Raw genomic sequence first — 24,083 nt, forward strand, 5'->3', positions numbered from 1 at the left:
AATGTGGATCCTCCCCTTGGACAAACCACAAGCTGTGACATATGTAAACCACTCAAAACAGAAAACATCAGTCCAGGAAATACATACCTACAAAAAATTGGGGGAAAACGAGGGTTGCTGCCACTGGGGGAAGAAAAGAGGCTGGACACCAGCATAGGTGTGAATTTAATGGGACCACTGGCCCAGTCTCTAAGCTTGCTCTCATCAACATGCCAATTGCAGCTGCAGAGGGGTAGTCAACCAGATTGGGCCTACGCCAATTGTCTGAAACAGCTCAAAACTACCCCGAATTGGGCAGCTCTCCCTGTGGGCCTCCCCAGCCACATGGAGCTTGCTTTTGCCTTGCTGTCTCCTGTGGCCACAATCTGCGACTGCTTTAAAATGGTGGCCGCATTTGTCCTATTAAGTTCTAAAAGATTTTCATTTTCTATTAAAGTAACGTTTCCTGAGAGTACTTAAGAGGCAAGATTTAGTTATTTATTTCAATATCCTACCTTTCTTCCCAATGCGGGCCCAAAGCAACCTACATTGTTCTCCTTTTTCCATTTTATCCTCACAACAACCCTACAAGGTAAATTAGGGCTGAGAGTCTGTGACTAGTACCAGATCACCTGATGAGCTTTCTTGATGGAGTGTTACTCAGATCTGGGTCTCTCAAATCATAATCCAGCATTCTAACCACTAAACCAGCCATTCTCAACCTTTTTTTACCATGGCCATTTTAGGAGCTCTTCTCAGGTTCCAGGAGTCCCTGCAGTAGGGTGATTACTTGAACAATGAGTTAGGCTAAGAAAGACATAAGCTAATAGTGAACTAAGTATACTCAATGTACCTTATCTTATATATAAGGTGCATCGAGTATACTTATATATACAAGAGACAGATTTGACCAAGAGAATGCATTAATTCAAGCACACACAAAGGAATGGATTACGTGACCCTTGATGAAGGTCAAACTTTCTTGCAATTAACTTTCTAGTTCACAGAGTGAGTTATACAGTTTGCAGCTTCATGTAATTTGTAGGATTCATGTTTTTTCACTATATCCAATGAGAAAGTCTGGCCACACACAGTGCAGATTTTAGTTCATCCCTGCCTTAGCTAGCCCCAATCTTTCATGATATCTGAAAGAAGACAACATTGGATATGAAATCTCAACTCTGTTTCTTGAATTTTAATATTCTTTTTGACAGAAAAACTACAGAAAATTGAACTGGAAGGAGATACAGTGATACCTATCTTTGCATTTTGCACTTTACAAAGGAAGCCAGAACATTTTAGAAAGAAGAGGCTGCTTTGCTAATTTAAACATTTTTAAAATGCAAAGCTACCTCCTACACTCATGCACAATTAAAACTGTATCCAAAAATTTTGACCAACTTAACACAAAGTTATGGAGGACCCAGTACTGTGAGGTTAGCAATGTTTATTAATGGCAATGAACAGCAATTACTACCTTATATAAAATATTTACAATCACTTAGCCTTATTCCAATTATCTGGCTCATTTTACCACCAAACACTTTAAGGCTGCAAAGTCTTTCCTTTTTCACAATCAGTGGCAAGTACGATTGAAACTGAACTAACAGGAGACGTTTATTATAGCACTAGAAGCAGGAACGTATGAGTGACATGAATATTCACTGGCTTCCAACACACAGACATGCCCTTTTCAACCATTTTGACTGTGGAGGAGCCCCTGAAATGTTTTTCAGGTTTTGAGGAGTTCCAGAACCAAGCAATAAATGATGTCAGCTAGCCACGCCTCCCTGCTACAGCCAAGGAGGACTGTGGATGGGAAGAAGAAGGCACTCTGAGGCAGGAGTAGGAATCCAGGCTTTGCCCCCATTCCCGGGCACGGTGACCCTGTGAGAATTCCACCCCCAGGTCAATGGAAGTGTCTGTTTCCCTGCTTTTATACATACATACATACATACATACATACATACATACATACATACATACATACATACATACAAACATACATACACAAGACTTTATTGTTTCCAGCCATAGGCCATTACAATGCGATCAATATCATTTATATCAGTTGATATAAAAACAGTAAAAGAATTAGAACAAAACCTGCGGTAGTCCATAGATAATAAAAGACAATAAGAATTCAGGTTTCTAGCTCTCTGGTGGCCCCTGCTTTTATGGCATTGCCAAGATATAGGGGAAAGACTGAGGAGCCCCTGGGGAGCTCTCACGGGACCATTGGGAATCCTTATTCTATACCTTCTTCCCACTGCCAACTCCTCTTCCACAGCCTCTTTCCTTCTCCCTTGCCATAAGCACTAGTCCCCACCTTCCACTTCCCTCACCTTCTTCAGTCTGCCCTCCTTGTCACAGCTTTCTCACCATCAACAGGAGGAAAGAAGGAAGCAGACAGAGAAGGCAGATGCTGAGACCTGAGGGAGACTGTAACTAGCTGTGGCCTCTCTTCCCACCACTGGTGCTCAGCATCTGCTTCCCCCAGTGTTGCAAATGTATACAAAGCCAGTAGGGGCAATTTCTGCTTTGCATGCCTTTCAGTTTTGGCTGTCCAGGGCTCCTGTATAGCATGCTGTAGCTGAGCAAGCTGATGGAGAAGTCGACCACAAGAAGGCCCATCCAGAGAGAGCATATGCCAGAAAACTAAAGAAAAACCCTTCTTAAGTTAAAGCAAAGCTGACCTTTCCTATTGTTTGAAGTACCACATCCACCCTCTCTCTCTTTTTGCTCCTGGCAGTCCTCTCCCAATGGACCCTAACTCCTCCATCAGTGCTCTGCCTCCACTGCCACTCTAACAGCCTGACCACTAGTGAGTGGGTGACAGAAGCATCTCCTGCTCTTTCTCCCCACCCACCTGGGGCATTACAGCCTTGGTGGCAAAGTCTTCTGCTTCCCCCACCCTATTCTGCCTCACAAGCCTGACTGGTCCAAATACAGTTGTCTGTTCTCACACCAATGTCTGCTGCCCATTCTGGGGGATTCTGTAACCCCCTCCTTTTTAAATGTTTTCATTATTTCTGCAAATCTAGATCGGCCAGTGGAGATTTGATTGATTGGATATGCAGATTTTTTACAATGTTGCTTGGGCCACAGCTGCCACCACAGCACATCTTCACTATGTGAGTAAAAGTATAGCTGCCATTATGTGCCAGTGGCATTAGACAGCTCCTGTGGAATTTGTTTGTGCACTTCATGGGAAGTGGTTGAGGTGCAAGGGGAGCATGTAGACACAACAAACATGCTATATTCATGCTCATGACAGCAAACTGGAGATCAATTGTGATTTAGTATGACATCTGAATGCAGCCTTAAGCCTCTTTGAACACACAGTCCAATCATAGGAGGATGTAGCATATTTTTGCCATTTCTACAGACTTTTTTTTCTTGGGGGTGGTATTCTGGATTACTAAGGAAAGAATCCCATGAAATACTGAACACCCTTATCTGCTGACCATCTTAGCAGGACTAACAAAGGCTCAGCTTTTGCAGGCATAAATTCCTCAGAGAGTTTCCCTAAAGATTTTTCCTTCTAAACTGTGCCATAAACTAAATTATCTGTAAAAAAAAAATGAGTCTGTAGTGCATTAGCATTGTTAGCTTTTAGTGGCTGCATTTAAATAAACCTTTTGTTCTCACTCTTCTATTTTCAATCAAGTGAAATGAAAAATGACATAAAATTGAATACGTTCTACTCAGAAGAGTAATTCATTGCTGGAAAGCATTGAATTGTATAGAGGTATGAAAGATACCAACAAGCAGAATTTGCATAGCTCTTATAATTTGTAACTCTTCCCTCATTACCTTTTGGTCTTTTGGTAAAAAGCTAATTAATTTTCAATTATTGGGGATACTATCCATTGGTTTGATGACTGCTGGATAATTAAGCAAAAGTTTGACATTTAGTTTTGTTTCTAAGGAACAACTGTTTTGTTTTATAAACTGAAATAAAGCTGCCCATAATGGGAAGTAAGGCCTAATAAGGAAGGTTGTAATTAAAGGAGCAGCAAAGATCACACTGCTCATAATCAAAAATCAATCACATTGCCTTCACTTATCAGCAAATAAGTGATTGACGGCTGTAGATGTAATTATAGAGGAGAAAAGAGTACTGTCAAAATCATGTAATAGTGAGTTTTTGCTATTTTCATGTATTTGTGGCCTGGTATATATAGTGAAGTAGTTAGAATTGGTAACAAACTCCATATTGTTTGGCATGGACCTCCGTGACTCTGTGACTCAGGTGACTCAAGTTGTTGTAGTACTCTTTGCATCCCAAACCATAATCTCAGAGCAGTTTTTAAAGGTAAAAGGTAAAGGTATCCCCTGTGCAAGCACCGAGTCATGTCTGACCCTTGGGGTGACGCCCTCTAGCGTTTTCATGGCAGACTCAATACGGGGTGGTTTGCCAGTGCCTTCCCCAGTCATGACCGTTTACCCCCCAGCAGCAAGCTGGGTACTCATTTTACCGACCTCGGAAGGATGGAAGGCTGAGTCAACCTTGAGCCGGCTGCTGGGATCGAACTCCCAACCTCATGAGCAAAGCTTTCAGGCGGCTGCCTTACCACTCTGCGCCACAAGAGGCTCGAGCAGTTTTTACATCACTTCAATTTGAAACGATGCCCACAGAGGTATTGGTGGGCCGTTATAGCTGTACGCCAAAAAAACAGTGTTTTTTGTATTTGTGGTGCACAAGCTCTGGAGGATTTATCCCACTACATATTTGACTGCTTACTTTACGCTCAACCCAGGGCCAAATTCCTCAGTGAGACCTTACAGGGATCTAACCTTCCCTCTGTTGCTGAAAAGACAATCTATCTTTTATCTGACCAGGTTGATAATGTAACACATAAAACCGCTCTATTTGCTTTGGCTGCAAGGAAAATAAGGGCCAACATTACAACCACTAAGGCAGGCTCTTAATACTCTTTCACTCTGTAGACATGTATGTTGTTTCAGATCTTTGGTCTTAAATTTTATATTTTTACTAGCTTCAAAACCCATTAAAAAAAGGGCTTTGAAAGGGGATAAGGGGTAAAGGGAATGGACGGAGAAGAGAGCCCCCCCAGCTTGTGGAGGTGGAGAGGCCCCTGGCCATGGCGGGCCCAGGGGCAGTGGAGGGGCCCTTCCCTCTGGGTGCACCACTGGAGAGCTGGCCCTGGATCCGCGGAGGCCTCTCGCAGCCTTGGTGGGCCCAGGGGCAGTGGAGAGGCCCCTTTCCACCGGGCGCAGTGGCGGAGAGGTGGCCTAGGGTCTGGGAAGGGCTCTGGCCTCACCGGACCCAGGCATGGCATCAGCAAGACTGAGTGGGCATTGCAGGCGCCTGCTCCAGAGGCTGTTCCAATCCAGATGCACCCAGCTGAGCATTCAGATTGGCCCGCTGACCTGGACACCACCCAGACACCACCCAGACAGGGTGGACCTCCGGGACCCAGACAGTGAAATATTTCAACAATATTAGAGCCACTTATGGTAAGGATACAGTTCCTTTTATTCTATTTTACTGTTTGTAAATTTGGATTAGATATTTTGTAAAGGCCTATGGCTATACACAAATCTCAGACTCAGGTGACTCTTCCCAAGCCATCCAGCCATGGCTTCCAAACATCTGGCAAATGTTTCCAGAGGGAAGTCTGGGTGGCCATCCATCAGGATATACAACTGGGTGTCATCCACATATTGGTGCCAACCGAAGCCAAAACTCTGGACCAGCTGGGCCAGAGGGCACATATAGATGTTAAAAAGCGTGTGGGGGGGGGAGAATGACCCCGTTCGGAACTCCACAATGGATTTGAAAGGGACACGATAACTTCCTCCACTGCTACCCTCTGTGTCTGATTCTGCAGGAAGGAGATCAGCTAGTGAAGGGCTGTCCCACGCATCTCTGAACTGGTGAAACGGTGGGCTAACAACTTGTGGTCAACCACGTCAAACATGGCCAACCGATCTAGCATCACGAGGATAGCCGAACTGAAGATCATATGTGCAGAAGATCATCTGTCAAGGAAGCCAGCCCAGTTTCTACTAGGGTTGTGCATGGTGGCATCCCAATCGTACGTTCCAAGCCGACACAGCGAGCACTGCACTGTGCAGAGGGGGGTAGGTGCAGGCTGACGCACCGGCACCCGTGCCTCCCCTCCACCCCACGGCGCTGGTTGTGTGGGCCTGAAACAGCCGATCAGGACGCTGCCGCGCACAACCCTTGTTTCTACCCCATGGCCAGGACGGAAGCCAAATTGGTACAAGGTGAGTGCCAAAGCTTCATCCAAGAATGCCAGGTGCTGGTCCACAGCAGCCCTTTCAACCATCTTGCCTAGAATTATAATAGTGTGGTTACCCACCCTGAACTGCACAGAAAGGCCAGTTAGAATTATTATTACTAACATAGTAAATAAATCAATAAATATTTTTTGAACCTGCCTTCTTGTGCAGTTCAGGGCAGGTAACCACACTATTAAAACAATTGGTTCAAAGCACTACATTCTATAATTAAAACAGATATTTGCATACCACATTTTGCATCTGAATCAAGACCATTTATTATTCTAAAACTATCCATAGTACAATAAAATATCATTACCTTCTCCAAAATAATTCCTGCTACTCAAATCTGCTTAACAGGCCTAGCAAATTAAACATTCTTATAGAGTGTCCTAAAAGCTTCTAAAAATGGCATCCTTGTCAGGAGACTCCTTCCATACAGCAGGGGCCATTACTGACGAGAACCAGGCTAGAATGAAATGCCAGGCAGATAACTTTAAGCGGGGGGAAAGCAGAAGGTAAGATCTAGAGGGCCATAATTGGCATGCAAAATACATGGGGAGAGACTGTTCTTCATAGATATATGTCCTAGGCTATAAAATCATAAACAGTATCTTGAACATAACTTGGAAATAAGCAGCTAGTATAGCTGTTTAAAAAAAAACAACAAAAAAACAAGATATGTTCTCATTGGTTAGCCACTGACAAAAATTGGGCTCTTGCAATCTTAGCTACCGGCAGTCTTCAAGGGCAGCCCCACATACAGAATATTGTTCTAGTCCAATCATGAGGCTACACAGATTAGCGCGACCAGTTGGCTGAGTCTAAGAAAAGGGAGAGTACCCAATCACTATCCAGGCTCAGAAAGGCAGTTCAGAAAGATAGTGTTGAAAGCCAAAAGATAGGAAGATAGACAGGAATGTGTTCCCCTGTCTATCTTTCAGCATAGGACATCACATAAGGCAGCCATTGCAGTTCCTGTATAATATCGAAATCAGGAGCCAAATAATCTATGTCATTCAAGGAAACCAAATAATTGTTGGCAACGAATGTTCATTTCTCCTAGAGATTCTAACTTGGCTTGAATTTCATTTGGTGGAAACAATGAAGGCATAAGTGGTCTGTGGCAGAAGGAGCTGCCTGCAAAAATTAAACAACTATCTTGAGCAGAACACTCTTGTATCAAAATGAAAGCTTTATTCTATCTGTAAAGTATTGATCAGTCTGAGACTTATCTTTGCTGGCTATTTTTATCAATTTGGAGCTTCTGGGATCTCAATAAGACCATGTGTGAAACTCCTTAGAGGCAAACCATGCATTTTCTTTTCCTGTGCTCCCACCTTGAGTTTTCCATTTTACTTCTCAGCATTTCCACAGATTTCAATCAGTGACTTTCCAAAAGGACCTTTGAAAATAGCAACATATCTAAACTCTAAACTTGTTCTCTAAGAAAAAATTGCTCTGTGGGCTCCCTCAAAAACGGTGCCCTTGGCAGCTAATCGTTTTACTTTTAATAGTAAATGTAATAGGCTTTGTGGAAGTTTAATAGGAAGTATTAGGATGGCACAGAAAGAGATTTGAAGATACAGTAAGCCGCTATTGGAAAAGTGAGGTTATTGTGGTCAGTCTTATTTCTGAGGTGTTCATTCATACTTCCATTATAATGCACAAGCATTAAACAGCCAAATACAAAGTTTAAAATGAATACAAGAAATTGTCAGCCTTAGGATGTCAGGAATTCATTGAAAATAGGTGATAATACAACCAATGAACAACATTGTAACTGAGAGCTCATCAGTTTAACTACATTATATTAATGAAATTCATGTACTGCCAGTCTAATCATCAGATACTATAAAAGATACTGTAATAAACAAGGAAATCAGATTGGTTTGGCATAATTTTTCATGTTATCTACAGCTACATACTATATTTTAGACGCTTTACAAATAAATCTGAAGTCCTAAGGATCCCACACCTGTTAAAATCTAATAATGCAGGTACGATTAGAAGCAAAATTATGGCCAAATTGGCTAAAAACACATTCACATAGGAAGCCGCCTTACACTTAATTGGTCCATCAAGGTCAATCTTGCCTATACAGACTAAAAGTGGCTCTCCAGGGCCTCAGAAAGATGTATTTCACATCACATACTACCTAGTACTTTTTACTGAAGATGCTAGGAATTGAAACTAAGACCTTCTAGCTTTCCATTGAGCCACAGCCCCTTCCCATTAGAACATTCTAAATTGTTATCCAGTCCCTACTCAGTGCTAGCAACCTTTAAAATTCTTGCATTAACCTGACTCCTGGTGTCATGCCCATTCCAGCTGCATATTTGGAGTTGCCATTTGAGATGTCAAAACTGTCAAAACTCTGCAGGGCCTGCAAAGTGGCACTCTTCCTCCAGGCCCATGGTTGATACCAAAGTACCTTAAACTGGGCAACCAGAATGGGGTATTGGATTCACCCATTTCCCTGAAAACTTTTTCAATGATTGCTCCTCAGTTCTTAGTTTGAAGATTAATAATTTTTCAAAGTACAAGTAGAGGGTGTCATATAGGCTTATGCTCCAAGACATTTATTATTTGCCTAAGAAGTGTAAATAAAATAAACAAATGCTTGATTTTTGGAACTGATTTATTTGAGAATTTATAGACACACAAGATGTGGAATTCCTGATTTGGGTTTTGCCCAGCTAGAGGCTGACATACAATTAACCTCACAATCACCTCCCCATGCAGGAAATACCTGAAGGTCTCCCTCCTTGGATTGCTCTGAGAAGACATTGGCCAGAAGGTCCAAATTTAAAGGAAAAGAATCCCATAACAGTCAATGAGCAAGTCAAAAGAGACTTACACCATCCTCCTGCAACAGCTTCTTCTACCTGTGTTCCAGCTACATCTCTTTATGGCAATGGCAATTTGTACAGCTTGGTGTAGTGGTTAAGAGCAGTGGCTTCTAATGTGTGAGCTGGATTTGATTCCCTGATGCTCCACGTATGGGATGACCTTGGGCTAGTCACAGTTCCGTCAGAAACTGTTCACAGAGCAGTTTCCCTCAGAGCTCTCTCAGCCTCAACTACCTCACAGGGTGTCTATTGTGGGGAGAGGAAGAAAAGACTATTATAATCAAACTAGATTTAAAGCCCAATCTCGTGGCAATGTTTTTTCCTTCTCAAAACAGAACCCTGTTTCTTTTAAAGCCCTGACTTGTTCTCACAATCTCAACACGTGCATGCTTCCAAGCTCCACTGAAGATTTTAAAATAGATCCCCCACCCCCCACTGCGGGATGTACTAAAACAAATGACAAGATTGTCCTTTGGAAACAATGGGAGATGCTGGAAGATGCATTGGAAATAATGGGAGGCATGAATGCCAATTGACTTGCATATGCTCCACTGAAATATACTACAGCAGGAAAAGAGTTGCAAAGAAAAATTGGAATTAATTTTCCATTACAATAAGACCGACTACTCGGGGCCTGGAATGATAGGTCCCAGTGGAATGATAGCCCCTGGGAGTACCAATCTGGGGCCTGTCTTTCCATTTCTAGATCCCCTGCGGAACTCCCAGGGGCTGCCATTCCACTCTGGGACCTGTCATTCCAGGCCCCGAGTAGTCTGTCTTATTGTAATGGAAAATCTATTCCATGTTTTCTTTGCAACTCTTTTCCTACTGTAATGTGTTTCAATGGAGCCCATGCAAATCCATTGGCATTTGTGCCTTCCATTATTTGTGACAGATCAATCAAGACTGAAGCAAGACCAAGGTAGATCCATATGGAAAGGGAAAGTCTCCATCTTCCCAGTCCACCCACATCAGCATTATTTTCCCTGCTGCAATTGCCTATGATGGCCACCCCAAAGCATTCCTCCCTTCTCAGATTGCAAATTGTAAACCTCACATGACTTACTCATGAGTAAACATTCCCAAGGCAGAGGCTTTTCCTGGGAACCCTGGGTCCTAGAGGGCCAGCAGAGGGGCATTTCTGGGCCTCCTGCATCCCCCCAACTCCAGTAAGTACACAGAGGCAACCCCAGCTCCCCCTCCCCCATCATGTCTTCTGAGTTAAAAGAGCCTAGGAGGCCAGGGCAACCTACTAGCAACAGGGCATGCTCTGATGCTGGTTCCTTTTCCACCCAGCAAACTTATGAAACCAGAAGGAAGTTGGAGGTGGATAGATGACCCCTTGTTAAGCCCTTCCTCACTGAGGGCTGCCTCCTAATTGGGGGTAAGCTACCTGGGTGGGCTTTTCCTGGATGAGGGCCATCACTTGCCCATGAGTAAACATTCCAAGGTCTGAGATATTTTTTCAGCATCCTGGATCCCAGAGGGCAGGCAGGGGGCCATTTCTGGGCCTTCTGCAGCCCCCAACCCCCATGTCCTCCAAATTGAATGAGGCCAGGGCAGCTTACTGGCAGTAGGGCATGCTCTGACACTCGCTCCTTTTCCACCTAGCAAACTTCTGAAACTGGCAGGAAGTTGGTGGTGGAGACTTGATCCCTTATTAAGCCCTTCCTGGCTGAGGACTGACTCCTGATTGGGTCTAAACTACCTGGGCAGGTTATTCCAGGACGAGCCAATCAGGTAGTAGATGAGCAGTCAGTTTGGATTTTATAAGATTTACTGATAAGGATTCAATTTGCTGATTTGATTACATTTGGGAGCTCTGGCATGAGACATATCTAGTTCTAATGAGGCAGAATTTTAATCAGTACTGGGAGTTTTATCAGTCAATGTAGAAGAGCACATAAAACCGATTTCATATTTATTCACTTGCTTGATGAAATTAAATTCCTGATGTGCTGAACCTTACCAAGTACTGATCACTTTTTACAGAGGCCAGTACTGAGCTTCTGGTAAGGTGGAGATGGTACATGTTCTTTCCCAAGGTTTCCAGACCGATCCTGAAACATGCTGTGTGTTCCCAGCAATGCAGACACTGAGATTTTAAGTGTCTCATGTAATATAATCAAACCTTTAGTCCCAATAGCAATGTGTGCTGCAAGGAGGATCTTTATAATACAATGAGATAGACCTTAGAATCTTGTAATGAGATGTGTCCTGGACACAGCATGCCCAGCTTTGGCAAGGCCCCAGACCTGATACTTGATGAAGAGGCAGAATTAGAAAACTTTGTACTGACTGTGCTTTCTTACAGTACTGTTGCTTAAGCCAAACTAAGGGCATTTATGTACATCAGTAAAAATACTGTTTTGCCAGCTGAATGGCAAAGCACGAAATGTTATCTCGCTTCCCAGCCATTCCTTACCTTTTCTGCTGTCTTGCCTTGTCTGTTGCCGTTTTGCGCTCCTTACCCTTCACATGTGCTGCTGGAAATGGCAGAAGAGAGCCACACACCTCATACATGACTCCCTTTTGCCTGTCAATCAATCCAGGCAGCCAGCCTCCTTCCTCCATATTCTATAATGGGAATTTCAGCATTCCCGCCTTTCCTGGGGCCTGGTAGGGTTGGAGTTTGAGGAAGAGCCTCCAAACTTTCCGGGTAGGTCTGGGAGAGTCTTCACTGACTCCCATCCAAATTTCAGAATGATTGGTTCAAGGGGTCCATGTCTAAGGGCTCCCGAAGAGGGTACCCCATCCCAGAATGATATTCAGTGGAGAGTCCGTTTCATAGCATATAATGGAGAGATGGGGGCATCCTCTTCAGGATTCCCTAGATGTGAATCTCTTGGACCAATCATTCTGAAATTTGGATGGGAGTCAGGGAAGAGCTTCCCGGAGCTACCCTGAAAGATTAAAGGCTGTACCTCAAACCTTCATCCCCCAGACCCTGGGAAAGGTGGGAATGCAAAAATTCCCATTATAGTCTATGGCGCCATAGACTTTCATGAGCTTCGAAGCCCAGGCAGCCAGATCGGACTCCTAGTGATTCAAGTCCTTTGATTTAGGGGGGGGGCATGGCAAGGGAATAATTATTCCTGACTTTTTGGGGGAAGAGAAAACTTTAAAGAGTCATGCTTTATGTTTTAACTGTGCGGGGAATTTTTTTCTTTGCCTGCATGAATGAACACCTATTCGTTGCTCCAAGCTGTTTGCTTTAAAAAAATGTCCTCAGGAGAAGGAAGAGGGAGGCGGGTGTGAGGGCGGACATTGGCACTTCTTCGCCTCCATACATTTCTTTAGCGTGTGGCCTCTTGGTTGCTCTCCTCTAGCTTGTGCTTTTTAGTTAAGGGAATCAATCCACTTTATGTGATTACCCAGCTAGCACTTTAAAATGGATGATGTAGTTACTGGTTTGCTGCTTGGATGCTGGCTGTTGGCGATGTTGTACAGAACACCCAAAATGTAGTGGTTTCATAAAGGTAGCATTTCACTACATATAACAGGTGCAGGATGGCCCTAAAATCTTAGCTTAAGCCAGAAGCAATTGTACTGTATTTCAGATATTTTAAGTGTGATGAGAGAGAGAGAGAGAGAGAGAGAGAGAGAGAGAGAGAGAGAGAGAGAGAAATGTATTAACTATTTAAAGTTATTTCGTGCAGCAGGAAGCCAGCCAGCTTACTTTGAATTCTTGAGTGCAGACTATAAGGCTGCCTTGGGAAACTTGTATGCCTGGCCATTTGGAGAGCATTATTTTAATTAGTCTCTAATAATACTGGGTGCAGTAATATTTGCAGGTTAAATTTAGCAGCAGAAATAACAGACATGCATGAGTATGAGAGGGAGAAAATCTGAATGTAAATCTGAAACTGGGGAAGAGAGTGTTGCTGGTGACCTTTTGAATCTGAGACACCAAAATACAGGAGAGGAAAAGGTGCTCCAGAAAAGGAATGGCACAACTCTTCGGGCCATTTCGCACGGCTTCAAAGTAGCAGAATGGTTGCTATTTGGAAACGCTACTAATTTGACATAACCCACAACGTCGTAGACAATCTGCAACAATCCTGAAACCAATCAGCAAAAAGCGCTTCGTTGTGGCGCTTTCAGGGGAATCCAGAAAAGTGGATTCACCCTCCGGATAGCGATACACTCCTGCAACCAATCTGCAACAGTAGCGCTAAAGATCTGTGCGTTACCATTGTTGCTGGTTCTTCAAAGTCCCTCCCCCTGGCTCTCTCCTCCAAACTTCCGGCGAAGCGATCGCCATTTTTTTTTCTCCGAGCGAGCGGGGATAAACGCACCGGCGAGCCTCTTTCTGTTTAGAGGCTTCCCTGGCTTCAGTCCTTCACCTTTAGTCACTAAGCACAAACAACTGAAAAGCCCGTTTGCTGAAATAAAGTCCCTTTATTTTTTACAAATAAATTCAGCCGAAAATCGTGCCCGTGAGAGGGGGGGGGGATTTTTTTTTTTATCACTCGAGGCAGCGTGCAAATGATCATACAATCAAACGACAGCTCACATTAGGCAGCTGGATGGGTCTCTCCGTAGCAACGAATCTACCTAGATTCATTGCTATGGGTCGTTTTTTTTTTAAAAAAAACCTTTCTTAAAGGGAAAGGGGCTGTTTGGGAGCATGCTAACGGCTGCCCATTGGCTGCTTGACGGCCAGGGGCGGGACGAGCTTGGCAATAGCGCTTCCTTTCTAGCGATTTCTGCCGAGACCGGAAGCCTGTGGGAAACGCTAAAAAACGCAACTGATTCCACTACAAAGCCAGGTATGCATAACGACGAATTCCACTATTTTAAATGGCGATTTTTCATTCCGCAAACAATTTGCAACAAAGATCCCTGTGCGAAAAGGCCCTTCATGTTGCCACAGTAGGTTCTAGGGAAACACAACATGAGAGCTTTAAGGATGCTCCAAAATGATGTTTTGAAGAAATTATTGCTGAATGTTTGCAACAGTCTGCATATGTTTGAATTCAGCTATGGAGAGAAATCATTTAGATGTTACCATTTGTATGGGAAAGGAGAAAAGGGCCTTCCTTGGGGTACCATGGAGTGCCATGTAATCTAACAGAACCCACACTCTAGGAACTGAAGGTATCACAAATTGTCATCAGCGAACAGCAGTGTGAGCTCTAATAGGAATAAAATTAGTTGGAATTCTTCGAGACAGAGGTGATTGCTGCTTCTTTGTGTTACATTTGTTTTGCTATTTTGCACCATGCTGGAACTAGAGTTGTAGTGATGGCTTCACATTACATTTAATACAGGGCTTTATTTCCATTCATTCTGCAACACCTCTTCCCCATAACCTATTATTTCTTAGGAGGAAATATTATCTGGATGGAAATAATTGTTAAATGCCTGATTAAATGGTGGGGGAAGGGGTGTGCAAAAGTGTTTTTATTTCTATTTTCATATGCTAAGGTGTGGGGAAGGCGATGGGAATAACCAAAATGCTGAATGTGCTGAGTTTCCATTTGACAGGGACTGAGAGGCCTATCAGATCAGGACAGTGGCTGCACTGAGGAGTCTATAGAGGGACCTACCAGTAGGCATGTACAATTTGGTTCAAATAGTCCAAAAAGTACCCAAATCAATATTGATTTGGACACTTTTTGAACTTTTGGATTAATCTGATCCCAAACAACTTTCCCCTGTATTTAAACTGCCCAAATCAACCTTGGTCCAATCGCCGATCTGTGATTTGGGAGTGATTCGGCCATGTGGAGATCAGGCAGTTTCAAGTTTAAAGGGACACAAATATTCCTGTTCCACCTATTACATGTACTTGGGGTTGGGGTTTGAGGTAGAGGCACCAAAGTTCCAGTGTAGCTGTGGGAACCTCTCCTCAAAAGAACTCCCAAGTTTCAAAAAGATTGGACCAGAGGGTCCAGTTCTATGGGTATCCAAAGAGAGTGCCTCATCCAACCTCCATTTTTTCCAGTGGTGAAGAAAAAATATTCTGTATTCTTGTTTTGCTATTGGAAACAATGGAAATTGGATGGGAACACCCTTTTTGGGTGTCTGTAGATTGGACCTCCTGGTCCAAACATTTTGAAACTTGGGGATTCTTTTGAGGCAAGGGTTCCTCAGCTATGCTACAGATGTGGCTATAATGCACATGTATAATGTATATCGTTTAAATATATATAATATTACAATGTGGAAAAATGCATATATTTTACAGAAAAAAGAACACTGCAAAGGAACAGGGTGAAAATGCAGAATCTCAGCTTTGATTAGCTGAAGAAGAAGCAACATTTAACTGAGGGGGAGAATAAAACCAGAACAGATTAGATATTTGAAACCACCTCTGATCAATAACCTGTATCTTGTCAGGGCTTTTACAATGGTAAAGGATAATAAATCAGTTTTCTTTACAGAAGTTCTGCTGGTTACACCACAGCTACACAGTAACCACAAAGCAGAAAATTGCCTCAGTATTTACCCTAACCTACACCAGTTTCCGATTAATATTCCAGAATTAGATATTCTCTAAATTTACAGCAGTGTTATATGTCAGACACAGAGGAAGGTATTAAGAATTAGTTACATCAGACAAAAATGACCATTTCAACAGTTATTCACAATAAAAATCTTAGTGCCATATCTGACTATTTCTGATCCATCCAAGCATATTGCAGATCCTGTACCAAAAAGATAAGGAACAGTCTAGATGCAAGCTTGTCACTCACATGCATTATTCAACCCTCCATTCAATAATAACAAGACTGCATATTTTCAGCACTACTGGCATGCCAGTGTCAAGTGAACTGCAAAACCAGGAACATTTTCATTATATCTTTTTAAAGGTATATGCTGAGGGTTCTTTTTTAAACAAAACGAGGGAACCAAAACCCTTGAGTCATTGACCAAATTCTGTTAACAAAAAAGCATATCCACTTACACAGCTCTCCAGTCCATCATCAGCACGTTTACATTATAGCTAAATAATTAAATGTGAAATCCGTTTCTTCAAGCAAGTTAAACAGGAGGGTTCGATGAAACATTGCTTGTCGATCAGCAGCCATGTCGCCAGGAAGTGCAACAGTGTGACAGTAAAGCAAGGAGAAAAAAAAATTAAAATCCACAGGGGACCAAAGAAGGAACTCAGGAATCCAGAGTCCAAGGGTATTCTGGTCCTCCTGGCTGTCCCAGTCCCAAGACAGTGCCCCTGATTTTAGCCAGTCCTTACTTCTTAAGCCACTCAGCTCCTGGACCATCACCAAATTTCCCCATCTGTAGCAAATCCAGATAACATGTTGCAACCTGTCCAATGAATAAATCACTGCACAGTTGAGGAAGGAGAAACAGCCTCAATGTTTGTCTTCTCTGTGAACTGGGAAGCATTTCAGCATGTGTGTGAGAGAGACAGGCAGTGAGACAGTGAGCCATGTGTGCATGTGCATGCCTGTGTGTAAATAAGTCGGGGGGGGGGGTCAAATTAGCAGACAGAGTGTGTCTTAGAAGCAAAGAGAAAGAAACACCTTGCTGGAGCTCCCATTCACATTCTGCAGTTTAGTAATTTTCTTGCAGAGCAGCTGCAGTTCAAAAACAAACTATCCAACTGCATATTTTTAGCATTTTGACCTCATCACCAAAAATAGCCAAAGTAATTCAAGTGGTATAATAAACCTGCATATTTCTACCAAACATTACACCTAAGCTTGTGTGTGTGTGTGTGTGTGTGTGTGTGTGTGTGTGTGTGGTGCCAAAGCATACCTTGCTTGTAGTTCAATTGCACAGGTATGAAGGTTTGTGACATCTTAGGAATCCTGCAGTTGCACTGCATCTGATTCCCCACTGTATTCAATGGCAGGACCTCTTGAGTTGCAATGCCAAAAATGTCATAGCTTAAGACAGCAAGTAGCTGTGAAACCTAGACAGGGCTAGCTCTAATGAGCCAGGCAGAACAGGGTCTTCCAAGAGAGAGGGGCTTTCCGCACAAGGACCAATTTTGCTGAATGTTTGCAGTATGCAGAAACACTATATTTAATAGTGGAATTTCGTAATTCCACGTACCTTTAATTCTAGTGGAATGTTGAGTCCCAGTAGCATTGTATTCATTCCCCACATGTTTCCGGTCTCGCTGGAATCGCAACGAAGGAAGCAATATTTTTCCACGCTTCTTCCCACCCCTGGCCGTCAATCAAACAGAACCGCCAATGAATTGTTGTGTTCGTGCTTCTGAAAAGCCCCTTTCCCTTTAAAAACTGTTTTTTAAAAACCCAAACACAGCAGTTGCAATGAATATTTGTTCATTCATTGTCTCAGAAAGAAACTTTTTGCTGGTGTAGGAGCTGGCGCTTAATCGTTTACACGCTCTTCAAGTAAAAAAAAAAATCCCCCCCGATGGGCGTGATTTGTGGCCAAAATTATGGGCAAACAGGGGGCTGTATTGTGCATGGGAACTTTAAAGACACTTGTAGTAGGGAGCTTTGTTTTACTGTTAAGCACTTCTGTGGAGGGACTTTAGCCGGAGAAGCCTCGCTCGTTCATTGCTTTCACCGGTCTAAGGGGAAAAAATGGCAATCGCGTCTCCGGAAGTTCGGGGGCAGGAACGAGGGAGGGACATTCTTTCTACCGCTACATTGAGAATGCACATATCTTTTTAGGATGTGTTGCAGGTTGCTCTCAAGAGTCTAGCGGTATTTTTAGGGGGAATCCACTTTTCTGGATTTCCTGAAAATTAATAATGTTTACCAAAAGTAAGACTTCTGCTACATTTAAGTCGTGCGGAATGGCCCAGAGATTACTAAAAGGCCTAGTTCCTCCTTGCTTCTCATCAGGAGACCAAGAATGCAGAGGAAGGGGCAAAAGGGCAGTGCAGCTACAAGAGGGGGTGGGGGCGAGTCTGAGAACAAAACAATTAAATGCCTGGTAGGCAACAAACATGCCTATGTGTGCATGAGGAGGAAAAATGAAGGGGGCTGCCTAGGGTGCCATTCATGGACTGCTGCATAGCAGTCCAGTAGGGACCAGGAAGGAAGACAAAGGCAGCAGGGAGAGATGCTTTAGGCCAGCGGTCTTCAACCCCCGGTCCGCAGCGAGAGGGGGGGAAGAGGCAGGCGCGGCCACTGGCACGCCAGCGATGCAAACAAGCACGCACGGAGCCGCCACGCATGCGTGTTTGTGCTCCCTGCTGGCGAAAACGCGCATGTCCGGCTATTCTGTGCATGCGCGTTAGCGCCACCTAGTGGCAAAAACATGCATGTGCGGCAACTGCGCGTGCACGTTTACGGGCAGCTGCTGTGGCCGGGCCGCCGGCTCTCTCCCACCCATGGAGGCAGTCCCCGACTACAAGAAGGTTGGGGACCACTACTTTAGGCTATGAGCTGTTTATGCATTTATTGTGTTTTAACTATTTATGTTGTAAACCGCCCTGAGACCTATTGGGAGAAGGGCGGTCTAGAAATTAAATAATAATAATAATAATAATAATAATAATGTTGAAGAGGCTTCATGTGGCTTACCTGTATGCTTTTCAAGACTTTCTCCTAATATAGATTGACATTTATGTCAAGCGAAGTTGCTACATGCAACAGGCCCTTTATTACAACTTAAGTCCTGCTGACATAGATACACTTTTACTATATTGTGCTGGACAGTAAGATGGAGCCAAGTCCTCTCCCCTGAAATTGCTGAGCATTCTTTTGCTTGCATCACAATGATTTTGGGTCATATCCTTAAAGCACAGTGAGCTATAATATGCTATAGCACTAAAATTCCATTAACAGAAAGTGTCATTTCTTTAACAGAGACTGGAGATAGAAGAATGTTACAATCCAGGAATTAATGAGGTTTACATCAGAATGACCCTCTTTTAGAACTTAAAGATTAAAGATCCATTTGCCTTCCTGCCTGCAGTACACATTTATTTTTGGACCAGGCAGTCAGAGTCTGACCTTAATAGAGGAGCGAGTTGTATTTAATGTACCTATTTTAAAAGACTGCCAAAAATATTTACTTGCGGTATAGTACTGACTACTAATGGAAACTATATATCATGAAAACAACTGCCTCCCTCCCTTCCTCCAACACAGTATCAGCTACAAAAATGTATATCTCACAGGTGGCTGTAGCCTCCAAAATAATAGCATGTCCCAAGAGTTGAGACGATGAAGCAATGCCTAAGGATAAACCCAGTGTTTCATCACTCCCAAATTTAACCAATCATTTCTCCATAGTAAGGAACACAGAAAAGAGACTGATTTCGATAAGTGAACAAACCAGCTCAGCTTCCTAGGCAAAGCCAGAGTATCCTTTTAAAAAGCTTTATCAAACTCTCCCGTTCTTTTAGGGGCATGCTGTCATCATCCCATTATTTTTATTTATTTTTTATTTTATTTAGATTTCTATACCTCCCATTTCTTTGCAGCTCTGGGCGGTTTACACAGAACATTATAACCTACATGAAACATTATGCAGACTATAAAATCAAAACAACTTTCAATAAAACATCAAAAGATTACACAACCACAATTATAATATAATAACAATTAACAGTAACTTTGGGAGAGTCATGGGCAGGCGTCTGGGGGGACCAGCAGGTGTTCTGAGTCGGTCAGCCTCAAGCAAATGCCTGGTGGAAGAGCTCCCTCTTGCAGGCCCTGCGGAACAGTGGAAGTTCGGGCAGGGGAGCTCGTGCTATCTCCTTGGGAAGTTCGTGCTATCAGGTGGAGGCCAGGACCGAGAAGGCTCTGTCCCTTGTTGAGGTCCGACGCGCTTCTCTGGGGCCAGGGATCTGCAGCCAGTTGGAAGTGGTAGAGCGTAAAACTCTTTTGGGGGTATAGGCAGGAAGGCTGTCTCTCAGATACACTGGGCCTGTGTGTGCAAACCGCGTGTGTGCAAACCGTGTGTGTGTGCAAACCGCGTATGGCCTCCTTAGAGGAAGTTACCTATTTCTGGTTGATATTTTGTTGATGCTGTTGTGTTATTTCTATACGGAAGTACCAAAGTAAATTAAGTCCAAGTATAAAAGTGGATGTAATTTGAAGTGTTGGATGACTGATAATGTCTTGTTAAAGACAAAATTCTGGTGGTTTCCAGATGGAATGAACCCCTAAATTACATAAACTGTATACTGTACAGCAGAAACCAGCAGCTGAAAAGTGCTTAGCAGAAACCATAAAATACAATTTTTATGTAAATGCATTAAACTCTAATTTCACATCTTCCAGAGATCTGTTTTGGTACTGAAAATAATTTCAATCATTGTAATGGAAAGAATCACCCTAAATATTATGTTCTGGTTATTTCTCTCTGTGCAGCCTTTGAAACTATTCTTGTTGCCTTCAAAGAAGACAAGAAATGAACTTTTTGTTTGATAAAGTAAAGCAATTGCTCTACAACCTTGCAGTCAACTCAAGTAATGTATGACATTTTACATGATTGGGCAAAGAAGGCCTCTTTTGTTGGTACTTTTCTTGGTACAAGAGATTGACAGTATTTTATGGATGAGCAAACCAATTTTGTTGAGGCTTAGCACTGTCAGGAGTGTTGTACTTTTAGGGTGGGAAGGGTTGAGTCATACTATTCCTGAGATGTAATTTGAAAAGCATCATGGTAAAAAACAAAATAAAACTCAATCCAGCACTGCCTCGGCCTGATACATGACAGAGAAAGCGTGAGTCCTCGTTGTAAGACACCACCTCTTCAAACAAAATATGATCAAATGATAAAATTAGTTTTGTCTGCTGACAGTTGTCCACAAAGAATAAAGCAGAGAAATAAGGGGAAATATGAAACCACATGCTAAAGAGAAGCAAAAAGAAAATCAATCAAAGTACAAAAATACCACTGGATAGCTTCACATACCAAGTTACTTTTGCCTACATTTTGAATCAGGCAGGCCACAATACATTTTTTTAAATTTTATTATTGTTTTATTACAGTATAACATATAGAAAATAAATGAAAATAGATACAGTTGTTTAACATATTGAACCCCCAATGAGGTTTTCTGATTCCCTGATCACATTATTTACTTCTATTCAATGCCTGTATAATACTGCCATTGTTCTTGAAATTCTTGTGTTGTTCTCCCATTGACTAAACTGGTTAATTTGGCCATTTTTAAAAGTTATGCCAATTTATCAAGCCAAATCGATATAGATGATACTCTCAAACTTTCCAGTCTTTAGCCAAGATCATTCTCGTCGAACTTGTGGCATAAAAAAAGATCTCCGCTTGATGCAGCAAATTCTCTGGACAAACCGTTACCAACGTATATTCAGGTTTCATAGGGAATTTAACATTAAGCGTACACTCTAATACAGAATGAATCCTGGCTCAAAATTTGCTTACTTTACTGCACCTCCACGATATATGAAAGAGCCAGGTTTATCATTGCGCTTCCTACAGATATCATGGTGATCTTTCACTATTTTACTTATAACCTTAGGTGGGATATACCAACGATAAAACATTTTGTGCCAATTTTCTTGACATTTTGTAAGCTTGAGTACCTTAAGCCATAGTCTTTTCCATACTTCCAATGAAATGTTACGTTCTATATTTTGCATATCTGCAACACAATACATTTTTTTGACTAATCAAACTATTGCCACCCTGAAACACGGGCCCTTCTCTTTTATCCTCTCTCAACAGCCCTGGACATCAGAGCAGTAGAACCATTCTCTACATAAACCATTGTTACATGTCTGGGAATGTCCATAGTTTATGTAGTGACAGCCTTGCCTGACTATGTGCAGCCACAATTACGAACACCATTGCATTTAAGATATTAAAAGTTACCACTCAACTATGAACTCCTCTGAAAATGTGACTAAAAGAATCACAATGACTCATTGTTTTTAATACAATGGATTTAAAAAATAAAAACTTAGTACAGCCTTTTCTCAACTTTTTTACCATTGAGAAAACCTCAGAAGCTTCAAGAAACCCCCAAAATGGCACAATTGTACAGAAGGTGGTTGGGAAGCAAATCTGCATACATACAACCTGGGCCCTTCCCCTTTCTACCCTCTCTAGACCCATCATAGGCTGTTGCGGGGGGAGGGGGGCAGGTCAACATGACTATATATGGTCATATCATCTGATAAATGTTTAACAAATTTAAAAAATACTTTAAAATTAATTCATTCTCACCCATTTGGGAAACCCTTCCAGAGCTTCATGGAACCCTGGCTGAGAAAGTCTGATTTTGTATATACCTTGATGACTAAAAGATCAAACTTCTACCTCTGATAGTTGCTGCTAAGAGACAAACTAGATGTTACAATTGAAGGACAATAGCCCTTTTAAAACTGGAAATCTCAGTTTGCAAGGGGTGATTGTAGAAGTGAGTGGGGCGTTAATCCTTTTCCCTGCCTGCTGTTGTCTAATTTCACATCTACATACATTGGATCTTAGCCAAAAGGCCACAAAGCGGTCTTAAATTTCAAATCTCCTCCGCTCCTCAGCAGCTTTTCCTCCTGCAAAGTACCAGACATAGAACATGCATTTGGAATTTTGAAGGCTTTGTGGTGATCTGAAGCACAGTAGGTGCACCAATGGTTAAAGAGCTGCATCTTCTCTCACCAGAATTGGTTTTCCCAATTAAAAAAGGGTCATCAAGGTAATGTTCAGTTTACAGGCATATAACATTTAGTCTGGCACTAAGTAATAGGAAATCTAGGATTGCTGACATGATAAGATTTCCAAGTCTGTCTTATTTTAGGGAAAAGCTCTTTTAGGAAAATGTACATTATGTAAGAACATGTCATCTGTTAAAATACAATTAGAATCTTATTGCAGAAAAAGCTGGCTTTAGAACATACAGTACTTCTCTTCGTTGAGATATGCTGAAACAGTAGTATCCATATATGAAAGATTAAACTGGAGTTTTAGTAAATTTTTCTGCAAATAAAGCATACAATTTTAGGTATGTTGAATGTATGAACAGTCCCACCACACTTTTCAGCTCTTATGAATTTTTAACTGATTTTTTAAAAAATTGATTATGTTTAGAGGAAATTGACAGGAAATTTATTTTGCTTAGCAGAAATTTAAATATGAATATAATAATTCAGGCATCTTTTGCAGGATCTTCTAGATCAACCTGTATTCTGTTTCAATATTTCATTTAGGTTCTGATAGGCAACAGACTCAGATGATGGCCTTCCTGGATATCTTAAATTAAAATGTCTCTTGAAGGCAACTGCAGCCATCTCAGTTCCCCTCACATAATGCCCATCTTGCCAAAATGTTCATCTCCTTCTGCAATCTCTTCTAAGATTTTTCCTGAATGTATTACTCAATTCAGATGCACAACTCTGTTTCCAGTGGTAAACTATTTGAGTTTTCATAGTGCTGAATAGTAACATATTTTAATCCTTAAATTACTTGCTCCTAAGTATTTCTATATCCAAGGGATTGGGATTAACCAGCCATTTTCAAAAATGCCTAAGGAACATGTCAGATTTTAGGCTTCATTGATTAAGTCAGTGGTTCTCAACCTGGGGATTTGGACCCCTTTGAAGGTCAAACAGCCCTTTCAAAGGGGTTGTGGCAGGGCAAGCAGCTTGGCCAGGGGGGTGCTGCCGCTACTGCCGCTCCTCCTGGAGGCTCCCGCACTTGGCCGCCAGCCACTCCAAGCAGTACCTTCAGCACAGCACAGTCTCCCGCCAGGAGCTCCAGGTGGCGGTGAACCTCAGTGGGACAAGAGGAACTGAAATAAGAAAGCCTGGAAAAAACCCAATTTATATACAATCATGAACAATGGATCTTCACGCCATTGGTCAGTTTCGGTTTAATTTCTGTGAAAGAACACTTGCATAATTTTATGGCTGGGGGTCACCACAACATGAGGAACTGTATTAAAGAGTCAAGGCATTAGGAAGGTTGAGAACCATTGGAATAAATGCTACTTTAGTAGTAGTACATATTAGACAGTGCAACACTCCCTGGAAGACTGGCCTGAAGAATTCCACTCAATATATGTAATTGAGTGCAACAGAGATGAATTATTCA

At 42.3% G+C, this 24,083-nt stretch overlaps 1 protein-coding gene across 5 annotated transcripts in view; it reads right to left on the reverse strand.

The window, feature by feature from the left end:
* The window catches only part of KIF26B (kinesin family member 26B), a 412,305-nt gene that overhangs the window by 145,920 nt on the left and 242,302 nt on the right, over positions 1-24,083 (reverse strand). The window contains exon 1 of one of the 5 annotated variants that reach the window (XM_077344372.1): positions 16,018-16,527. The exons of the other annotated variants lie outside the window; for them this stretch is intronic. Coding sequence (XP_077200487.1) covers positions 16,018-16,037 — 20 coding nt within the window. The 5' untranslated portion in view covers positions 16,038-16,527. Of the gene's footprint in view, positions 1-16,017; positions 16,528-24,083 lie in introns of those variants that run through there. 5 annotated transcript variants of the gene reach the window in all.

The sequence above is a fragment of the Paroedura picta genome, chromosome 1, assembly GCF_049243985.1.
Source record: "Paroedura picta isolate Pp20150507F chromosome 1, Ppicta_v3.0, whole genome shotgun sequence".
NCBI lineage: Eukaryota > Metazoa > Chordata > Lepidosauria > Squamata > Gekkonidae > Paroedura > Paroedura picta.